The sequence below is a fragment of the Miniopterus schreibersii genome (assembly GCF_964146895.1).
Source record: "Miniopterus schreibersii genome assembly, chromosome: 3".
NCBI classification, from domain to species: domain Eukaryota; kingdom Metazoa; phylum Chordata; class Mammalia; order Chiroptera; family Miniopteridae; genus Miniopterus; species Miniopterus schreibersii.
The window spans coordinates 23,584,164-23,607,794 of record NC_138103.1 but is presented as its reverse complement, the minus strand read 5'-3'; the positions used below and the strand labels follow the sequence as shown (position 1 = coordinate 23,607,794).

The following is a 23,631-nucleotide window of genomic DNA, read 5'->3' as shown; positions in this document are numbered from 1 at the left end:
ATCCAGTCCTCAGAAACTGCATTGTACAGTTATCAGCCATGTACGTGTGCTTATTTCTCCATGGCCCCTACAACACTGAGCTTTATAACTTTTATTTGGTTTTACTGACTTTTAGGTGTAAATACATATATTTATGTCCCACTTTCTTCCAAAGAATATTTGACATCTACATAAAAGATACATACAGTTCAGCACAATAAACTAGAAGGTGATCAAAAAGAAAAACAAAACATGGAGAGAAACAGAAAGCAGAGCCAGGAGTGACAACACAAAAATGTATCCCTTCAGGATACAAAACTTAGCCAACAGTCAATCTATAAATTTGTCTCTAATTAAACTTTCTAACAATGATGACTGAGATGAAAATAGTTAATTGAGTCCAAAATATAAAAGCAACCTAATTCTTTAGGTGAAATTCCGACACCAAAATCAGAAACTTCTCCCAAGGGTTCTCATAAAGATGTCACTGGAGAAAGAAAAGTTCCACAGGACTGTTTCTCACAGGCTGCCTCTGCACAGGCCAGTGGCGACATACACCCAGGGCTGACAGAGCCTAAGTCCGGAAAGGATATCCTGCTGTCAGGGGCAATGACCAAACCTTGCCATATCTGCCTTTATGGTGTCTCTCCCTTCCATTCTTTCCTGGCTTGGGCCTTAATTATCTCTCACCAGTTTAGGGGCTCTCTCCACTTTCCATCTCTCTCACTTTTCAATCCATTTTTTACACACCACAGTCCAACTGATCATGTTAGATTATGCTCTGGTCACACTGTGCCTCAAACCGCCAGTGGTTGTCTAGAAGTTGGACGTTGTCTTCAAAAGCTGTCCAAAAAAGTCCCCAATGGTTATCGCCTTTAAGGTTCGGTTCATACCTTACCTCCTCTAAGAAGTTGTCTCTCATTCCCTTAGTCAAAGAAACCTTGTAGGTCTCACAGCATTTACAGCACTCTGTCACCACCTTCACAACAGCTCTTGTTACTGTCCTAATTTGTTATTTATATAAGAGCCGTTTGGTTGAATTAGAATTGATCCTTTGTCTAGTACGGGCTAGGTACTACCTTTAGTAAATTTTATACATTTTGTAATGTAAAGCTTTTATATATATTCCCCACAACTTCCCACTGTTTTCTTCCGCTTTACCTGACTTTAATTTTGCAATGCACAGATGTTTAAAAGTTAATAGCATTCAACATTTCACCTGGTTAAGAATGTTTGCTCCTCTTCATAGGTGAAGTAAATATCCTAATCTACTTTCCTCCAAGTTTTTTCATGTTTAGCTATTTTATTTGGCTTAGAATGTAAGGTGAATAGTTTGAGGCATGAGACCTTAAATAATCTGTATAGAAGCTTCCTGTCTTTTTCGGCAGCAATTAGTAAAAAGCAACCCTGTGCTCCTGTGTTTTCCAGCTGTCACATAATTTGCTTCTGAGGAGCTGAATCCATTTCTGGAATCTGGTTTATTTCACTCCTCTATATAGTATGTATTTTTTAACATCAAAATCACATATAGTTGTGGAAGCTCAAATCTGTGAAGGTTAAATACTGTAATTTTTCCATTTGTTCTGCATTTTGATTCTGAAAAGAAAGCTGGCTCTGCCCATTTCTTATTAAAAAAAAAACCACACACATTAAAAAATCACATAAAGTTGTGATTATTTTCATTTTAGAATATATTTTGAAGTTTGTTAAACTTAGAAACCTACTCTCTCAAATCCTTGCATTCTCCCCTCCCGTCCCTTCCTCCCACCAAAGATTATATGGTCCATTTGCTCCCCTGTTTTTCTACAATAAAAAATGTAACATTGCGCCTGGCAGGGCATGGCTCAGCGGTTGAGCCTCGACCTAGGATCCAGGCGATCAGGGTTCGATTCCCGGTCAGGGCACATGCCCGGGTTGCGGGCTGCAGCCGATCAATGATGCTCTCATCACTGGTGTTTCTATCTCTCTCCCCCTCCTTTCCTCTCTCTGAAATCAATAAAGATATATTTAAAAAATAAAAAAAAGTAACATTGTAATTTAAATATTTTAAGTGTTCATATTAACCTGCAAAGTACTTGTAAATTTATTTTTCTCACCTAGATCCAATACAGTCCTTACTCTTTCAATTAACTGAATAAACCTCTTTCTATATTGGATTGTTATTAATAGTTAATCTTATTTACTGCTATTGTCTTTAAAATTGCTACTTTTAAAGAATGTGCTAGGCTTTTTATCACTGGAATGCTGTGTTGTAACTGAATTTTGTGGACTTTAGATTGCCATGTCCCCAAATTTATACTTCTATTAGTATTCTGTTTCCCCTTGGATTTTCTTGATAAGCTTTTTCCTGAATTACCAGGAAATTGTATTTCTATCTGTTTTAAAAACATTTATTACATGATTAGAATTGCCAGACTCTGTAAAAGCAATAATAAAATAAACAATTAATAAAATGCTCAGAGAGCATTCAGCTTAAATGGGAAGACAATGCAAATAAATATCTTCTTCTATGATAAATATAAGCCAGAAGGATAAAGTGTCTTGGGGCATAGAGTAAATCTCACTTCTTTTTCTTATTCCATCTATCTCCAGTGATCACCTCAAAACAGATAGGGTAGTAGCAGTGGTATTTTTGTTCCATACTAATACCCGTATGAGATAGTAGTGATGGTCATAAGGAAGGTTGTCTCCTTCATGCTCCATTGTGTGAACCCAAGTAGACCCATCTTTGCACAAAACTTGATCTCCAGACAAATATACCCATGAGCTAAACAACTGAGGTCCACTGAAAATATTTCTTCAAAGAACTAGTTTTAATATTATGCCTGGACTTCCATGTGGAGGGTCACGGCAGCAGCTGCGTGAAGAAAATGTCCATAAGAACATGTTTATACATTTTAAATATCAAATGATTCCTTTGTTCTCTTCTTATTTTAAATCACTTTATAAATCTAAAATCCTTCCAATAAGCAAACTAGATTTAAATAAACAAAAGATGGACTACCATTATGGAATTTGTGAGATGAATATTTTTACCATTAAACCTATTAATCTAATTGTTTAGTGTTTTTTTTTAATATACTTTATTGGTTTCAGAGAGAGGAAAGGAGAGGGAGAGAGAGAGCTAGAAACATCAATGATGAGAGAGTCATTGATCGAGCCCACAGCCCGGGCATGTGCCCTGACCAGGAATCGAACCCCGATCACCTGGATCCTAGATCGACACTCAACCTCTGAGCTACGCCTGGCCGGGCTAATTGTATTTTTAATATGGGAGGCCTTACTTAACATTTGAACTGTGATATTTTAATCTTCCTTTATGATACTTTAATTTTACTTGTTATTCTTTTATTTATTTACTTTCTGCAACTTTTATATGCTTTCTGCAACTTATTTATTCTTTTTATCTACTTAGGTGTGCTTACCTTTCATTTGCACCAAATCCTAACACTTAACTTAGAACAAACTACATTCATTCTTATGATTATCACTAGTACTTGTAACTAGAAATGCTGGGACCTCCTTTTAAAGGCCTAACTGGCCTGTTTCATTGGTGCCAATGGATCACCTATTCCACAGCTCCGTAAACACTGTAATTTTGGTTATAATTCAGAAAATTCCTTTTTATATTTCTATCTGTATGCACACATTCACACTTCATTACAGTGTTTATTTTATAATGTAGAATAATCCCCCCTGCCACTCTTTCCTTTTATCCTGCTTTAGATTCCTTGTAGGACTTACCACTGTGTAATATGATAAATCAGTTTTGTTGCCTATTTCCTCCACTAGTATGTCAGCTCCACAAGGGCACTGTTTACCACCATATCCTCAGTGCCTGTAAGAGCCAGGCATAGTGCTAGTGCTCAATACTAACTGAATGAAAGAAGGAATGAATGTGGCCACTTATTATAGTCCTTCCCCTTCTAATACTAGAAAGATGCTGGGAGACAATTCCACGTAGATCTCTTATATTTCCACACATCTTGTGAGGAGAGGCACTGACTGCCTTTGCTCTGTACTCTTTTCAGGGATAGCTGTATAGCCAACAGCCTTGAAACACAAGGACAGTCCCTCCCTCAAGTGAAAAAAGGGGTAAATTGTTTACTGTCCAATATGATGCTTCCCTCTGGGGCAAAGGTCAGGCAAACTCATGCCCATTATAAAAGATCCTTTTCTCTAACATAACTCACTGCGTTCACAGGCACTGCCCAGTGGGAACTGATACTCGGGGAATTGGTGCAAAAGCTGATATAGTCTGGTTTACAGCTGTTATAAACTGACCTTTTCGTCTGACCCAAGAGACTTGTCTTCTGCCAGCAGCCATAAAACTATGGCAAGCTAATTTGTTAACTTGAAAGTAGGGTAAATCTCAGATCCTTCACAGTTTTTGCCAAAGGGCTAAATGATAGCAGATTTGTGTTGGTTAATTCTTTCAGGTTCTACACAATTCCAAAATGTTTTTTCATAGTTTTCTAAGAAAAAACACAATCTAACAGTATAAAGCAACCCTTAAGTATTCTCTAACCATTGCCTGGGATCACATCTTCTATAGTCTATATAAAGTCACTTTACTTTTTATCCTAAAAAATTTTTTTCTTTGTAGTTTAAAAAGCTTGACAAGTAGATATATTCCTTTGAATACTAATACTGAGAAGTTCTCTGTATACTTTCTTAATTGTCTGGCTGAAGTCGTTTTTTTTTCACCTCCAGTTCTGAAAATCTTTGACTGTTCTGTAAATATTATGTTTTCTGAGTATTTCATCTGGAATTCCCATCTACAGAAACTGGATCTCCATGATCATTTTCTGAATTCATTAAGTGTCTGCTGTACTACTATTAACTCTTTTAATAAATTTAGATTTTAGCTTTGATGCCCATATTTTCTGTATTGCTGGTTTCTTTTGCCTTCAATAATTTTTAAGGAAAATAAACATATTAGGGTTTAATCCTCTTAAATAGTTTTAAAATCAAACATGAACATTTAAAGTATATCAAGTATGCAGTCCTCATATTTAGAGTTAGTCTATCTTACTAGGGAATATACCTTGGGGTCATTAGTAGCTAATTGAATATAGATTTAAACATTTTTACATTTAGACAAGCATAACAGGGCAAAAGTAATTGAATTTTGTCAAATTCAATTACTGGCAAAATAAAGGTGGTAAGAACAATTACAGTACATAAGTTCATTTATATCTCTATGGAAAAGCCAATAGTTGATCATTTTTAGCAGCTAGATAGTTTCTAATTACAAGTGAATTCACATATGTTCTTCACAAAGGTCATCATAAGTTTTTTTTAGCCAAAAAAAAAAAAGTGTAACTTCTTATTTTTCCTTCATTGAATGAAATGTGTTGTGGGCTAGGTATTCCAGTAACTCACAAGCTACAGTCAGGCACAGCCAGATAGCCAAAGATCAGAGTACAGTGTCCCGATGACACTGCATTCATTTAAAATACTTAATGTCACCAGAGTTTGAGCAGATACAGTGTCATTCGTGACACTCCACAGGTTAAGTAGCGTCCCACTGGACTTTTTGGTAAAGATGTGAAGCTATTAAACCTGTAGTCCTACATATCAATGAGCAGGCTCCCCAGTTAGAGTTCATTAATGCGACTGTGCAATTGTGTGTTTGGCCACTGTTCTTACAGCAGGAGTCTTATAGTTATTTTGTAATGATAAGAAGTTTAAAAAACTAAACCTTGTAAATTCTTCTTAGCTTCTTCTTCATACACCCTGCCTCCAACCCTCTGGCCATTTGTACAATGAAATTTAAATTCTTGCTAAGGTGACTTCTAAGAGAAAAATAGGTGATAACAACTGTATGTTCAACATGAATTGATTTTGCATTAATGATGTAGCTGCCTGTCTCATTTGCAACAGAAATATATCTTATTTTAAAAAGATAAAAATACAAAGGAAATGACATAAAACAAAAAAGAATATGAAAAAGGACTGTAAGACAATACATATCTTAATGTTAAGTATCTAATAGGAGTAAGCAAAAAGAAAAAAAGGAAAAAATAAACCAGCTTCAGAAGGGCATTAACAAACAATAATGTCTATTGAACAGTAAAGCATTAAATTTCAATAATGCAGTGTTGTGTGAATAAAATTTTAGCCAAATTTCCCTTTGGGATGAGAAAACATTTTTTAAAAGTCTAAGTGCAGATAAAGTGCTTCCTTATTGATCAAGATAAAATGGCTGAAAAATTTTTAACATGATTCTGAAAATATGTATTTCATTTTCTAGATTTGACCTGTATGCAGAAAAGGTTGCTCACTACTGGCATACACTAGGATTGGAGAAAGCAGGAATAAAGTTTAAAAAAGTAATAAAAAAAAATGATGTATGCAAGAATGGTTCAGTGTTCTGAAACTCACAAATTTGGGGCAGAATTAAATTGTGGGGGACAGTGGGACGAATTATCAGTTAATGGCAATGTCATCAAGGCAGTTTCAAAACAGATAAGAATGTATTTTCATATTGACTAAATCATAAGAATAAGATGCCTAGAAAGTTTAATTGGTGAGAGTAACATAACCTCAGATTTTTTTAAGCAGTTTTGATAAATTGAGTACAGAAGGCACTTTGCACTGTGATATATTTCATTACCTCACAGGAACTATCCCAAGTTGTACCTGACCAAATTATTTCAAGAAATTTATATAATTAAATGATTTGAAGCTAGTTAGGTAAGGTTGCTTCATTCAGATGTAAAAATTATTTTATTTATTTGAAACACCATTAACTCACAGCTAAAGACAAAGAAAGGTTCTCCAGGGACATTCAGTTCAACAAATATCTGATCAGTATCAGGTATGTACCAGGTATCGTGCTAGATGCTGAGCATACATGCATAGGACTTGGCCACTTAACCATAAATCACTTAGTGTAGAAATGAAAAATAGGTTGCACAGTGGTTCTTAAACAAGGAGGACTCTGAGGCCATATCCAGGTCTCTGATATCAATTAGTGATGACTTGAAAACAATTAAGTATGGCAATATCTATACCTGTTAATCACCTCTTTACTTTAGTATATCGATTCAAAAGTCAACTAAATTATTACAGAATGAGAGCACGTTACACATCTGAGCAAAACAAACACATCTGAGCTGAGCCATCTTTTAAAATATAGTATTATACACTGTACATGCTATGTGTACTATACAGTATACATGCCAATATAGTATAGATATCCTGTAGACATTTCATATGGGCTGAAGAATATATAACTACAAAACTTTCGTTTTTACTTCTGATAAAAAATGAAAGTTGTATATCACATAAAATCTAAATTTTTTCATATTAAAGAAGTATATCACTGCTTCTAACTCAAAACGTCAGTGGTATCTTGCTTGCTCTATTTAACTCTGCCTCTATTTGCTTACAAACACTTTCAGGGGGGGAAAGAGGCCTGCTCATTTATTCTCAGTGTAATTGTACACCAAAAAACAAGAAAGCAAGCTTATTTTGTCCTTTACAAAATGAATTCAATACTTAAATTCTAAGTTGAATGGGTGAGGTATGTTACAAACAAATTAATCACTATTTACAAAATGAGTCCCTTTACAGGTAGTCTTACGAATTATTGTAACTAAGATTATCGATTAGAAATTACAGGTTAAACACAGGTAGAAGACACAAGTTCTAGTTCTGACATTGGCAGGATTTAGATGTGTAACCTTGGACAAGACACTTATCCTCTCTGGCTCTCAACTTCCCCATCTATAAAATAAAAGAACTAAAACCAGATCATCGCTAAGGTGCTGTTCAACATCTAAATTCTAGCTTTCCCTTCTCTACCTTAGCAAGGAGAGAAAATTTAAAATTAAAATAAAAAACCCAAAAATACCCTAAAATGATTGCTACTGTTCTAACAATTGTTGTTACTTAAGAGTTCAAGGTCTACTAACTATGGCAGTGTATACTGTTTACTAGGTACAAGTTAGGAAGGCTTAGTACTAAAGTGTGCCATAATAGTGGCTTGGATGTCACACTTTCCATGCAAAGATGATCCAAACACCACTGAGCTGCAGTGGAAAAGTACTAGCCTGGGAGTCAGGTTTTAACTTCGTTTAGTGGCATTTCTTAGGTAATTTAGTATCTGTGGGTCTTGATTTTCTCAGGTGTAAAATGACAAAGTTGCACCAGATTATCTCTAAGACCCTCCCTAAAACCAAAGCTCTGTTTCTAAGTGGTTATTCTCAACCTACCCTTTTGTAATGCATTGCTTCCAAAAACAGCTTGGTCTGCTTATAGATTTCTTGGCCTGTCTTGTGGAAGGTCTTGAGAAATTCTATGAACTCTTTAGACACTCTATCCGTTTCAATGCTGGTTTGCCGGTTTATGGAAGGACTGGGAGCTTTTGCTTCCTGAATTTCTGCTGGGAAAATTAAAAATAAGTTTCATTACATAGAAGAGCCATGCATGGAATTACTTTAAGTATCTAATTTAAGATTACTTAAATGATGCTTAATCAAAGTTAAACTTGAATTTAAATTATTTTATGTTTAAATATTTGGACTTTTCTTAAAGTAAGTTAAATCTACTTTATGAGAAGGAATACAAATAGAAAAGACTTCATGATCTAAAAGATAACCCTATTCAAATAAAAGTTGCTCTACTTGTATTTTCTTAGCTGAAATATATCATGCTTTGACCTACATATTTAATCATTAATACTAAAATGGCACCACTATCTTGAACAACTTTCTCAAAGGTTTGTATGAGTTTATAAAACAAATCAAGTGAAATAATCAGAAGTACAAAAATGTTAGGTGACATAAAATATTAGACAATTCTTCCAAATCCATTTTACTTGACGAAAAGGCAAAGGCTAATTTGTTTATGTGGATATTAACAATTATTTATCCACCATTCAGTTTTCAAGTCAGATTGCTCGAAGTGAAGGAATGCATTCAAAGTAGCATAATGTTAGATCATGACAGAGCATATAGTAAAGAGGCAAGGGAAGTAAAACACTGTCTAATCAGTTGGCCACACAACTCTTTCCCTCTTCAATAAATACACTAAAAGGAAAATGGGACCTTCACAGAACAGAGGTAAGGAGATGTAAGGGTAAGCACTCTCAAAAAGCATGACTATCACTTGGTCTCTTATCACATTCTAAGCCTCCTACTTTTGAACTGTGCTCTCTAATTCAATACCTATAAGGAATTAGGTACCTCATACCCATGATTCCCTTTTAACCCAAAAAGAAAGATAACTAAGAAGAAAAAGTATCTTTTGAAGGTATTAAAATCAACCTATTACATGTTATCTCAGAGTAATTTCTTATTATCTTTATTTTTTGAACTTCAGTGCCTGATACACATTTTAATGATGAAGTTAAAATAAAGTTTTAATACAATAAAGGCATTATTCCTATTAGAATGCCTGACTTATTCAAGTGAGACAAACACATGTAGATTGCCTAAAAGAATATACTATTAACTATAACAAACTAAAGATTCCACATCTCACTTATTACACAACTGGTTATTAAACTAATGTGTTACTTAATTACTTGACTTATACTCAAATTAAAGCAAAAACACACCCTTGCCCCCTAAACTCTACTATAAAGTAGTTAGGAGAAAATTGTTCTTCATAGTTATCTTTCCAAATCAAGTATTTGCCTCTTTTTTTGTTTTGTTTTTAAATTTATCTTTATCACTGAAAGTATTACAGATGTCCCATCCTCACCCAAGGACATGCTTAGAGAGGGGTGGGGGTGGGGAGGGGGGGAGAGAGAGAGAGAAAGAGGGAGGGAGGGAGGGAAACATTGATGAGAGGGAGAAACATTGATCAGTTGCCTTCCATATGTGCCCTGAATGGGAATTGAACTAGCAACCTTTCAGTGCACAGGATGAGCTCAACCAACTGAGCTGCTCTGGTCAGCTTTGCCTATCTTTTAAATGACCAGGTGCTTTCTAACTATGATTCATAATGTAGAAGCCCTTCAAATTCAACCACATTAAAAAAAAAAAAAAAAAAAAAAGGAAAAAAGCACACAAAAATACACTGGATATATGGTCAAAAAACATATCAGTCAAAAGTTGGACAGCAAACTGGAAAAAAATATTTGTGTATTACATCACAAAGGGCTACTCTCCCTAATATAAAAGGACTCCTATAAATAGAGAAGAAGAAATCTAACAGTTCAATATGTAAACACGTAAAGAATACTAACAATTCAGAAAGGAAACATAAATGGATCTTAAACAGGAAATATGGTCAATCTCACTCATGTTAACAAATATGAAATACTACTATGAGATGCCATTTTAAAAAGTAATAAATAGCCCTGGCCAGGGTTGGTCAGTGGTTAGAGCATTGGCCTGCGCACCGGAGGGTTTGGTTCCCGGTCAAGGGCATGTGTGGGAAGCAGCCAATTAATGTGTCTCCTTCAGATCGATATTTCCCCGCCCCCTCCACTCTCTCTGAAAATCAATGGAAAAAATATGCTCACCTCTTGGGTGAGGATTTAAAAAAAAAAAAAGTAATAAACAGACAAAAATCTGAAGTTTGATGTTGAAAAGGATATGGGAGGAAGGCACTCACACTGTGGAGGTGGAAATGTAAAAAGATATAACTGCAATGAAGTGCAATTTGACAATAATCATCCAAATTAAAAATACACTTATCCTATGATCAAACAATACCATTTCTCAGAAATTTTCTACTGATATAAGTGCACATGTACAAAATAAAATATGAACAAGGCTACTCATGTTAGCACAATACTGCAACTGCACAAAATGGTGACTAAGGGACTACATAAATTATGGTTTAATCCACAAAATTGAATATTGCATAATTTTTAAAATTTATCTTTATTGTTGAAAGTATTATAGATGTCCCCCTTTTTACCCCCTTGACCCCTTCTATCCCTACCCTTCCCCACCCCAGGACTTCACCACACTATTGTCTATGTCCATGGGTTATGCATATAAATTCTTTGGTTAATCTCTTCCCACCCACCCACCTCCTCCTTCCCTCTGAGATTCGTCAGTCTGTTTCATGCTTCTTTGTGGAATATTGTATAATTTTAAAACAAAAAAAGTATGCTTTTATGTAGTGATAAGAAAAGAGTTCTTAAACGTATAGCTAAGTTAAAAAAGCAGGGTGTGTGTAGTGTGCTCTTTTATGTAAAATAGTGGAACTGGGATAAGGATATGTTATTTATAAATTAAAACAAAAGCACAGAAGGATATACAAGAAACTAATAATAAAGGTTGTCTGAATGTAGTAGTCCCTGTAAACTAGATGAGTGAGGTACTATGCACCTTTTATTTCTGAGCCATTGGGAAGTACTGCCTATTTGCCATTGCTGATGCTCTGCTCCTGGCTGTTGGGAAAATAAATCTTTCCCAGCCATGTGTGCTCAAGACTGCTTTGCCTACTCTTTTACCCAGTCTTGGGTAGTTTTCTCACATGCATGTGCAGTACTCAAAGACTCAAGGGAAACACTTTGCAATCATCTGTAGTTTTTTCAGTGCAGCCCATCCTCTGTATTTTGCCATGGCTTCACTGTGCTCTAAACTCATTTCCCCAGTTCAGCACATTTGAGTTGTCTCCCTCTGTGCCACAGTCTACAAACTCTCCCTGCAGTGACCTGGGGCACTTGTAGGACTTACCATGTTTGTCTCCTCTCTCAGGGGTTACTCTCCCATCTGCCTGTTGTCCAGTGCCTGAAAACCATTATTTCTTCTATTTTATCTGATTTTTCTAGTTGTTAAGGGAGTAGGGTAAACCCAACCCCTGTTATTTCATCATGACTGGGAGTGAAGGATTAAATTCCACATATTAAAGAACTTTTTTTACTCACACAGAATACCAAATACATTTTTCGTTTTCCATACTGATAAAAATGTTTCAGAAAAGATACTGCCAGTTATTGTTTTAAGTTAAATTGTACCCGGTTTATTTATTTGCTATATATCTGTATTATTTTTTTCAGAGTAGATTGTATATCTCATGCTCTTTTTTGTTAATCTTCACCCAAGGATATTTTTTCCACTGATTTTTAGTGGAAGGGAGAGGGAGAAAAAAAGAGGGAGGGAGGAAGGAAGGAAGGGAGAAACATCGATGTGAAAGAGACACATTGATTGGTTTCCTCCTACATGTGCTCCAGCTGGGGCTGCGGATCAAACCTGCAACTCAGGTATGTGCCCTTGGCCGGGAATCAAACCCATGACTCTTGGGTGTGTGGGCCAACACTCTAACCACTGAGTATAGGTATTTTTAAAATGTGTATGTGTTGTTGTTTTTCTTGCATAGTATCAACTGAGGGTCACACATTCATTTAGTGGTCATGTATACTTAGTCTTCTTTAATCTGGAAATGTCCCCCAGCCTTCCTTTTTTTTTCAAAACATTCACAATTTTGGAGCATACAGGCCAGTGACTTTATTGAATGCCTCTCAGTTTGGGTTTCTATGCTCTTTCTTCATGACTATATTCAGGTTATAAATTTTCAGCTTAAATATTACATACTTCTTGTGCTCTTTTCAAAGTATTATATCTAGAGGCACGTAATGTCCACTTTCCCCGCATAGTTATACAGTTACCATTTTTCTATTTTTAATTAATAATTTATGGGAGTTCATTTTAGACCATGTTCATAACTTGTTCCTCAGGAAACTCCCTCCCCTCACCCCAGATTTAGCACCCACTGATGAAACTTGCCTGAATCAAGCCTCACTATGACAACTGCAAAACAATGATTTTCTATCTCCATCACCCTTTGATTAGACAACATTCTTTGGTAAAGAAGAGTTTTCTCTTCTCCTTTATCTAATTATTTTATTAGTTAGCTGGATTAATGGATTATTATTTTATTCAATCAGTTATACTCCGTTTATTATCCTTATTTATTTTGATACTCCAATTTGGCCAGTGGAAACCCGTTCAAGCTGGCTTCTGGGTCTTTGACATGATCCCAACATTTTGGGGGGCGCTTTTCCCTGTTCCAGCCCTGGAATCAGTCATTCCTCCACAGAACCTTAGTTCACTTTAGTGAAGCACAATATTAGAATCTAGTAACTGGGTGGAAGACCAGTATCTTAATTCCAGGAGCATAGCCTTTAGATCAATTTGTAAAAGATGTACACAGGTTTCTACTCAGAGTGACAACATCTATTTGAGCTCTTTAAAAGGGGGCATTTTTAAATGTATGAGCAAGTATTTCCACTTGGCTAATCCACTATAATTTACTCTGTAAGATGTAGCTCACTCAACCTTACTTTGGAGATTAGAAAACTGTAACTAAACTTTCTGAGTTTTTACAGTCAAGCTGTTCTATTTACCTTCTCTGAAGGGGCATCCCACTCTTGTTAAATAGTCTTCAAATGTCTTAGAAGGTTATTTGTGTTCTGTTTATGACCAAGCTGCCCTGGCTTAAGAGTTTTCTTTTGTGCTACCAAAGAAGTAAAATATCAAAAGCAAGGGCGTCATGTATGAATGAAGTAAAATACAGAACACAGAACACAAAAGGTCTATTTTAGTCTAGACCCAATAAATTAAAACTACCTTTAGAATAGGCTAACCTTACCCGCACGCAAAGGCCAAACAATCAGTCTAAAATGCGAAGTTCATCTGGCAAAGCTACATAAGCTTGTGAAAGAAAAATCCGACAGCATCCTCTGTACTAATACACACACATTAATTTTTTTAATACTTTGAGGTCTTTATCCCCATATGCTTTCTATAAACCAACAAACAAACAAAAACTAAAGATAAAAAAATCAAAGGAAAAACCTATCATTCTAAAAGAAAAGAAAAAATGGTAAGAAGTATTCCATATAAAGGCTTTTTAAATAAAAATAACTTGGAATTGTTTCTTTTAAAGTACAAATCTTCTAAAATATGATGCACATTGTCAGAAGCTCTCAGGACATTTTTCTAAAACTGTCAAGAATGGTCAATGAATGTACATGACTTATGCACTTCAGTAACAGAAACCTCATCATATATCTATAGAGATACAGACACACACATACATTCTCTTGAGTTCAAGGGAAAACACTAAAGCAGGAGTTAGGAGAGAGACCTGAGTTCTAATACATCAACTCATATAACCTTGAGTAAATTAGTTAACCTTTATGGGCTTTCATGTCATCTGTAAAATGAGGCAGTCAGAGCTGATGGTTTTATAATTTGTTTACTTTTCATCTACTGTCATATACCATTTCATCATACATCATAAATTCATAAGATTAGTGAGACTTTCCCAAAGCAGGAAACAGAATTTAAGCTAAATAGGAATGAATGGCTTTGATCAATACCCTGAGCTCCTTACCAGCAGAGACTATTCTCTCAAAAATAAACACAACATCTTTTTAAATAATTAATACTTACTGGTGACTTACAATGTGTGTCACATACTGTGCTAAACTCTTTAAACACATCAACTCATTTAATCTTCAAGACGTGCCTATGGTTGAGTATTATTGTCCTTCAGAACGACAAGGCTTAAAGAGATTAGCTTGCTCTGAGTCACATAGCCAGTAAACTGCAAAGCTGAGACTCAAACCAGGGTGACTCTAAAGCTTCTGTTCTTAACCACCCTACTACACTACCTCCTAATAAAGAAATCACGATCCAAATACACTCTTAATTTAATCTCTAGCGGGTACTGATTATTCTCCAAATTAATGATGTGAACTAAAAGATATACTTAAAGGTTTATATTTATAAGAGAAATGCTGTGTTTTTGGTTATAAGCAACTTTTCCCTTTAATAAAACAAAACAATAGTCATTGAATCTGAAAGACCAGCAAAGAACCTAAGGGGTGATATCATTCATTCCCCTGCCTTTTGGCAAGTCAAAAATAACCTCATCACAACTACCCCAGGTTGAGGGGTTGGGAATGAGACAGGGCTCCAAGAAAGCTCTTCTGATAGCACGAGTGTTGGTTCCCAGTCTCCCTCACCATTCCAAATTTACTGCACAATGAATTACCAACATAATGGTTCAGAGGCTGAGTCCTAACAACATACATTCTTTCTTGCATCCTGCTAGGCCATTTGAACTAGCCTGACTGCCCACTAGTAGAACAAGTGTGACATTAGTGATAATCCTTTGCTCATTACATGGCATTTTAAGAAGTAGGATGAGTAAGGTCAAGTACACATAAATCCATGCACTAGAAAATGCATACTATGGGCTACATTCACCACTCTAAAAGCCCAAAGTGAGCTTTTTTGTATATGATCTCCATATATTTCCCCAAATACTGTCTCTCAGAAAACTGACTTTTTAGATGACTTTAAGCCTAGAAATAGCCATTTCTGATAAGGCATGAATGGTGAGGAAAATATGCAAAGGGGAATAAACTAGGATCCAAAAATGAAAGGCACAAAAAAATAAAACATCCAAAAAGATGCTAGTTAGATGGGAATTAACTTTATAAAGAAAACTATACATTTCAATTCTCTTCATTTCTCAGTAAACAAGCTTCTCTAAAAAACAATGTCCTCTGACCAAAGAGAATTTTGGTTTCATATATCGCCTGACCCTCAAACCCAATTTCAGTCTCAAATCGGAGTTCATAGTCTATAAACGCTTTTACAGAAATTAAAAGGCTGAACCCACGTGCATTGTGGATCTACTATGTACTTCATTTGGGCACAGAAGAAAAAAAGAGAATCAGAAAATTACCCTTCTTTGATCCAACCCTGGATGAAGCACTGAAGAACTTCTTCACTGTGGTAACCTTGCGGGTCTTCTCATTGGTTTTCTTTTCTTCAAACTTGGAAAATGTGAGGGACTGAGCCCCTTGGCTGTTCTGACTGCTGGCAAAGGCCTCTTCCTCCTCCCTCTGTAGTCTGTAATTCAAGAGAGGATTAATGACCCAGATATTCTCCAAGTTTTCCTTGTATCTAAAGGTTATTACTCAACTAATTGAGGAGGATCTAAAATTATTAGAACTAGAGGCTAAATACACCAAATAGGTCTGAGGTCTCTGACATGAAACTATCCTATATGCTACTACAGACTTTCTCCACAGATCATGCTCATTCAGCAACTGTACTAGGGTTACGTGAAAGAAATAAAGTCCAGTCCTTTTCCTTAATAAGCTCAAGGTCAGAAGGGAGAAAAAGATAAGTAAACGATTACAATATAATGACAGTTCCTATTGTAAAGAGTAAAACACAAGTGCTACAGGAACACAGGAGGCAACCACTAAGTCTGCTGGAGGAGTCCAAGAAGGTTTCACAATGGTAACATTTAGGTCTGTCTTAAAGGATCAGTAAGATTCCACCAAGTCAGAGGACATTCCAGAAGAAGGACCTACAAATGTGAAGGCATGTGGTTCTTGTTACAAACCTAGTTCAGTGTAGTCAGAGCACTACACTGAACTGCAGTGTGATGGACTGTCATGCTAGAAGAGTATACAGGTAGGCACCAGGTGGTAAGAAACTTTGGATGCCAACCCACTGTCATCCTGGATTTCATCATGTGGTAGGACACCAAAAAAGACTGTAAATATAGTAAGTTACCATGATCAGATCTATACTTTAGAAAGATAATACGGTAGCTGTATGACAAATTGAGGGGCAGAAAGACTAGAGACAGACACAATAATTAAGACTGTATTACAAATATTTAAGTGAGAGAAAAAAAGGACCTGGAAAACAGGAGACGGTGAAATTCAAAAGACTTCTCTAAGCTCAAAAATGTAGAACTTGCCCTGCTGGCATGGCTCAGTGGCTAAGCATTGACCTATGAACTAGGAGGTCACGGTTCAATTCCCGGTCGGGGCACATGCCTAGGTTGCCAGCTCGATCCCCAGTATGGGGCATGCAGGAGGGAGCCCATCAATGACTCTCGCTCATCATTGATATTTCTCTCTCTCTCTCTCTCTGCCTCTCCCTTCCTCTCTCTGAAATCAATAAAAACATATTTAAAAATAAAATATAAAGGGAGAACTTGCATAATTAGTTGTAGATAGTATGGGAGGTAAAGGAGAAATTAAGAATGACTTTAGCCCTGGCCAGTGTTGCTAACTGGTTAGAGCATCAGCTTGCACACCACAGGGTCTTGGGTTCGATTCCAGGTCAAGGGCATGTACCTGGGTTGCAGGTTCAGTCCCCTGCGGGGGCATGTCTCTCTCACATTGATGTTTCTCTCTATCCCCCTCCTCCTTCTACTCTCTCTGGAAATCAATGGAAAAAAATATCCTCAGGTGAGGATTAAAAAAAAATGACTCTGATGTTTTTTTAGATAATTGAATAAATTATCATTAACTGATACAGAAAGTGGATCAGGAGAAAATGTTGAAAGTGGGGATTAAATAAAAATAGTAACTCTGGCCGTGGACCTGCTGAGTTTGAGATATTTATAATAAATAAATCTCAAAGGCTATCTATAGAACAATGGTACTCAAAGTGTGATTCCCCAAACAGTAGCATCAGCATCACCAAGGAATTTATTAGAAATGTACATTTTCGAGCCACACTCCAAACCTAATAAAGTTAAGGACTCTGGGGGTGAGGTCCAGCAATCATTATTTTTTTTTAAAAATATGTTTTTATTGATTTTTAGAGAGAAAGGGAGAGAGATAGAAACATCAACGATGAGAGAGAATCATCGATCAGCTGCCTCCTGCATGCCCCCTACTGGGGATTGAGCCTGCAACCCGGGCATGTGCCCTGACCGGGAATCAAACCATGACCTCTTGTTCCCTGGGTTGACGCTCAACCACTGAGTTACACCGACCAGGCAAGCAATCATTATTGTTACAAGATTTCCAGATGATTCTCATGCCTGTTCAAATTTGAGAAATTGTGCTATAGGAAACCTCAAGTGAGATTACAATTGAAAGGATTAAGAAACAGCAACAAAATCACAGGGAGAGGTTGAGGATGGAATAGGGATACATCTTTCTCTGAGACAAAATAGAAGGTAATATAGATATTAGTACGTTTTTTAAAATTGACTTTTAAGAGGAGAGGAAGGGAGGGGGAGAGAGAAAGAGATCAGCGTGATAGCAAAACATGGATTGGCTGCCTCCTGCATACCCCCTAGCGGGGATCTAACTGGCAACCCAGGCATGTGCCCTGACTGGGAATCAAACCAGCAACCTTTTGGTACCTGGGACGACGCCCAACTGAGCCACATCGGTCAGGGCAATATTAGTACATTTTGATGTGAAGAGAGGAGAAAGCTAAGAGAATTCATGCTTAGTAGCCTCTACTTTCTTCATGAAATAGATCAGCTACTGAGAATATCAGGAGTGCAGTGAGAAACCTGAGGAAATAGTTAATGTTCTATGTATGTATTTTCTCTCTGATTGACCATGAAGTCACTGAAAGCATTGAATGTACTTTATAATTCTGTGAGTTCACCACAGATGCTAGCAAATCAGTCACGCAACAAATGTGACTGATTAGATATAAAACTAGCCAAAGCTGTAAGAGTTCAGTTTGACTTTCTTTTCTTGAGAAGCTATAGTTTCTAGGATGCTCTGGCAAAGGATTAACATTATTTGTAGCATTTTATTAGTTCCTATGCTCACCAGCTATGCCATCTTTTAATTTTTATTATAATCATATCTCTGGATAATACAAATATCTCAAATAATACTTCTGAACTACAAACCCCATTTTGGAAACGTTAAATTTTCATGTCCTTCCTAGCACACAGGTTGAATCACCCCTGCACCCACAAATCAACCAATTTCTACTACTGCATGTTTATGACTGTGCCAGATGCCATGCTGGATATATCAAAAAATGGGGAAAACAATGCTTGAAAAAAAGCCATGTGCCAAGCCCTGTGCTAAGTGCATCATAGATATTACCTCAGTTAGCCTCTACCATGAAGTACGTTCATCTCCATTTTCCTACTCCAAAAAGCTTATTGTCTATATTGAACTCACACACTTCAAACACAAAATACTTAAATGGTAAGACAAAAGAAAATGAAGTCACTGAAAGCTATTCATTAAATGTTGACTGAGAAGAGGGGAAAAATCTATTTCTCTCAATATTAGGCTGACTTGCTGATAGCTCAAATCAGAGGAGAAAAAAAATGTATTCACACAATGACAGTACTATGTATCCAGTTATATCACTGTAAAACCACCCCTAGTTAAGACTTTTTACCGCTCTGCCAGTTCCCAATCCTCCTGAATCTGCTTCTGCCTGGCTTTGTGGTACTCCTCCCTCCAGCACTTGGAACAGAAGCCCTGCCAAGCAGGGTTGCCATAGTAACCACATCCTTTCTTGCAGAGGAGCTCTGATTGATCCACATGAATTCCTCGGCGTTCAGATTTAAGGCTCATCTTCTTCCTGCTAATCAAGTAACAAACGAGAAAGTTTGTTGAAAATGAATTATTCTATCAGCATAGCAATTAAGACCCCCCAAAATAAGTCCATATCCTCAAGCTATTGGGAAGGGAAGAAGAGAAGGAAAAAAAGGGAGAGAAGGAGGAGGGGAAAAAAGAGGAAGGGTAAATACAGTTTAAATACAGCAAATTCCTGACACAGTCATATTAAAGAAAAAGACTTCTTATTCACTGCCCAATGATATGACGGACATTTTAAGAAAGGAGTAATATTGTATTAAAGATCTAACCATAAAACATAAAACTATAAAATTCCTAGAAGAAGACATAGGGGGAAAACTTCATGGCAATGGATTTGGCAACGGTTTCTTGGATATTACACCAAAAGCACAAGTAACAAAAGTAAAAATAGATAAATGGGGCTATAGCAAACTTAAAAACTGCACAGAAAACAATCAATAGAGTGATATAAAAGTGAATACTTTGTCTCAAATGAAATAATTCAACATTTACCAAGAAAACAAATATAATTAAAGCATCAGAACAATCTAAACTCTTTGAGAAGGCATTCAGGGCCCTCAGCAATCTCAGACAAATTAACATGAGCCTATTTGCCATCACTCACTACATACACAATATTGTGCTTAATATAATTATTTGTGGCAAACAAACAAACAATCAAAGTAAACATTATCTCCATTTTATTAGATGTGAAACCTGAGATTCAGAGAGGTTTTCAAAAGTAAGTAAATTTTCTAAAAACAAGCAAATGAGAAGGGATTCAAAACCAGGTGAGCTTCCAAAATTCTTGTACCACATTGTCGCCAATCTACTTGTCCAAACTCAACTCACATCCCTGAGCACAGTAATACTCAATCATATGACCATCTCCTAAACAAACCATACATGTTTTTGCCTTAGCCTAGAATTATTTCCTACACTTTTCTTCTGCTTTTTCAAAGATGACTCACTATTGAAAGCTCATTTTAAGAGCCATCTCTTCAGTGAAGCTTCCCGTGAGCTTCCTTCCACCCAAAATTAACACTGAGTCTCCATTCTCATAACACTGCTTATTTAGGAACCAGTTATATCCATTCTACTTCATTAGAAAGAATCATTTCTATGTTTGACTTCCTCCCATCTGGACTAGAAGCATCCTGAGGAGCTGCTTTATAGTCCCGACACAACACAGTATGGTGGTAAGGTACTCAATATGTAGTTTTAACTTGCATATGGAGAAAGGGCTGTTTTCTACTCAGCCTTCACTTAAATAGTGAATAAGCTTTCCTTTAATATTTGATACAAGTTTGAGGACTTATGTAAGATATAAAGTCAGAAGGAGAAACCAATTTAAAAATGTGTCGTAAGTTGATTATGAAACCAGAGAAATTTTTAGCTATGACTTTCCTTTTTAGACTATCGGCAAAATAATTTGAATTTTCTGCAAAGCTATCCTCTAGCAAGATTCCTTACTTGGCAAGTTGAATGTGGTAAGGTAGGTAGTCTTCATCTCTGGCAATTGACAGGATCTTACCAATCCTGTTAGCTTGACTCATTTTACTAATCTCTATTTTATTCTTGCTGCTACCATGTTACAGTTGTTGAGAGAGTAAGGAAGAACCACCTAAAGAACTCTGAAAAGGTGGGGGGGGCAAGAGGGGCTCTCACTCTGCTAGTATACAGGAATAGGTAATACTGGTTTAGACAGAGTGGGATAAACAGTTGTAGAAAACCTACTTGTGCTGAGTACTTATAAAATATAAAATCATTTATTCATCAAAGCCAAGGAATTAGTATCCCCATTTCAAAGATGAATAAGCAAAGCTTGAAGAGATCAGGTACCTGTCTAAGGTAACACATGTTAGAGTTAAAATTTGAAATACCTTAAAGCAAGTTCCTAAGTCTGTTTTCTTTTCTACCATACTATCTTATTTGATCATAGCACCAGGATTCTATTATAAATTGCTACCCAACAATTTCCATTTAAATTCAGAGAATTAAATGGTCCTCATTCTTCTTCCCATAAACAAACTGCCAAACAAGCACAGAAAAAAGTGGCACTCCACAGCATGTATTCAAGAAACTCACATGTCTGGACAAAATTAAGTCCAGTATCTTGCAGATCCTACCATAATTTAATGCAAACACTCACTAAGTGCCAACTGTGTGCACAGAACTGAACTAGAGAGAATTGTTAATACAACTGATAGAACATGTCCTTCCCCTCAGGAAGTTCATAACCGAAAAAACAGGCGTACTGTTCAATGCAGAAAGATAATGCTATAAAACTGTGGGGCAGGAAAAAGACTCGGGGAATATGAAGAGACCACTTGGGCCAGGGAGTGGAGATGTAGACCTTGAAGAGCTTGGAGTTGAAACTTAGAGGGTCTTGGAGAAATGATACAAAAATGGAAGGACATTCTACACAGGAAAAACATCTTTTACAAAAAACTGAGAAACTGGAAAGCAAATGTAGAGCATGAATGATGTGGTATATACAGGAGGTTAAGTGAAGATGTTAGGTGTGAAGTCAAATATGATGGCTTTTAAAAACTCCAGGCCATAAAGCCTGGATTGAAGCATCACTGAAAGCTCCTGAAAAGGGGACATCATGATAAGATCTCTATTTTAAGACATTACAACTTGAGAGATGGCCTGGGTCGGTGTGGCTCAGTTGGCAGAGCACTGTCCCTTGCACTGAGAGGTTGCTGATTCAATACCTGGTCAGGGCACATGCCCAGGTTGCAGGCCTAATCCCCAGTGGGGGGCCGTGCAGGAGGCAGCAATCGATGTTTCTCCCTCTCTCCCTTCCTCTCTCTTTCTCTCAAAAAAAAACACACACAAAAAAAATGAAAACATTTTTTTAAAAAAACTTGAGAGATGAAATTCCGTCTTATATCCTGATAAAGTGGACAATAAATCCTCCCCCCCCGCCAAAATCAACTATAAAAATGGACAAAACTTTCTGTCTGCTGCTGAACCAACGTGTTAGCCAAGGAATGCATTTAAACTTCAAGCCACCAGCTCCTTCTGCTAGCGTCTCTCATGTCTCCTCTGTGTATGCAGAGGCTCCAGTCGCCAGAGTGGAAGGAAGCCTTACTGGCTAGCAGCGTTTGCGCATAAATTCTTTGTGGGCCAAGCGGTAAGGTATGCAAGCACAGGGGTGACCCCTGGAAGGAAGTCAAGCATTAAAAAAACAAGAAAAAAAAACTGAACACAGACATCAGGGCCACATGAAGTCTCTGGAGATTTAGTTCAGCTGTAAAACTTGCATGGTATGCACTGAGCACTATTTTTGGGAATTCTCAAAGGCAAAAAGGGAAGAGAATTGGGGAAGATGACCAGAATTCAATATATCACCAAAACCTCAATGAATTTATCATTTTCCCCACCAGTATCACTGAGCCAGCCAGAAGCGCACACCAAGGCACAGAGACAGCGCCTCTAGTTAGGGCTCAAGGAAGGAGAAAAGGAGCTCCTAACACTCAGAGAAAATATGAAAATCCCTCAATTTTATTGTTTTTCTACCTTCTCTTGAGGCACAGCAGCCAAGCAACCACATGCAACAGCAATGGCTGAAAAGACAGACTGCAGAAACCAAACTCTGAGCAAGGGGAACTATCAATTTTCCCCACTACTCTATCCTCTCATTTCTTGGCCCCAAATGTGCAGACAGTCATGGAAGTAGAGAATACATGACAGAGTAGGGTAACTAACTTCACCATTTTCTGGTCAGAGGAAAGACGAGAACCTAGGGAACAAAAAAAGCACGGTGGAACCTCAGTTCTCAAACATATTTCGTTCTGGAAGGCTGTCTGAAACCAAATCATTTTTTCCCATTAGAAATAATGTAAATTGAATTAACCTGTCTGAGACCCCCAAATGATTCTCTTTAACCTTTCTTATATACAGTACATGTCTAACGTACTGTTTAATCTACAAATAAACACTTTAAAAACAAAAAGGACAAAGGGCAAGTCTGTTTACTTCTAGTACAATAGATGTTTCTAGGGGGGAAAAAGGGGGGGCAGTATCGACATAGTCAAAACTTGGGTGAATCCCAAAGGCTTTATGCTAAGTGAATGAAGCCAGTTTTAAAAGTTTACACATCGTATGATCAGTGTTTATTAGGAACTAGGATTGGGGAGAGGATGTCTATAAAAAAATAGTAAAAAAGTTTTTTGGAGGTGATGGAACTATTCTGTATTCTGGTTATGGAGGTGTTTACTTAAATCTATACATGTTTTAAAATTCATAGAACAATACATTCCCCCAACATTCAATTTTACTGTATGATTAAAAATAAAAACCTGAGAGGCAATTTCTAGGTTGGATTGGGGGGAAAGTGC

The 23,631-nt window shown here is 36.8% G+C and overlaps 1 protein-coding gene across 3 annotated transcripts in view; it reads right to left on the bottom strand.

Moving 5' to 3' along the window:
* Positions 1-23,631, bottom strand: part of RABGEF1 (RAB guanine nucleotide exchange factor 1) — a 51,954-nt gene that overhangs the window by 14,042 nt on the left and 14,281 nt on the right. The window contains exons 2-4 of one of the 3 annotated variants that reach the window (XM_081131787.1): positions 19,101-19,289; positions 15,652-15,818; positions 8,202-8,368 (exon numbers count right to left, since the gene is read on the bottom strand). In XM_081131787.1, coding sequence (XP_080987913.1) covers positions 8,202-8,368; positions 15,652-15,818; positions 19,101-19,279 — 513 coding nt within the window. In that variant the 5' untranslated portion in view covers positions 19,280-19,289. Of the gene's footprint in view, positions 1-8,201; positions 8,372-15,651; positions 15,819-19,100; positions 19,290-23,631 lie in introns of all 3 variants that reach the window. The other 2 variants (XM_081131786.1, XM_081131785.1) reach the window with 2 other exon arrangements.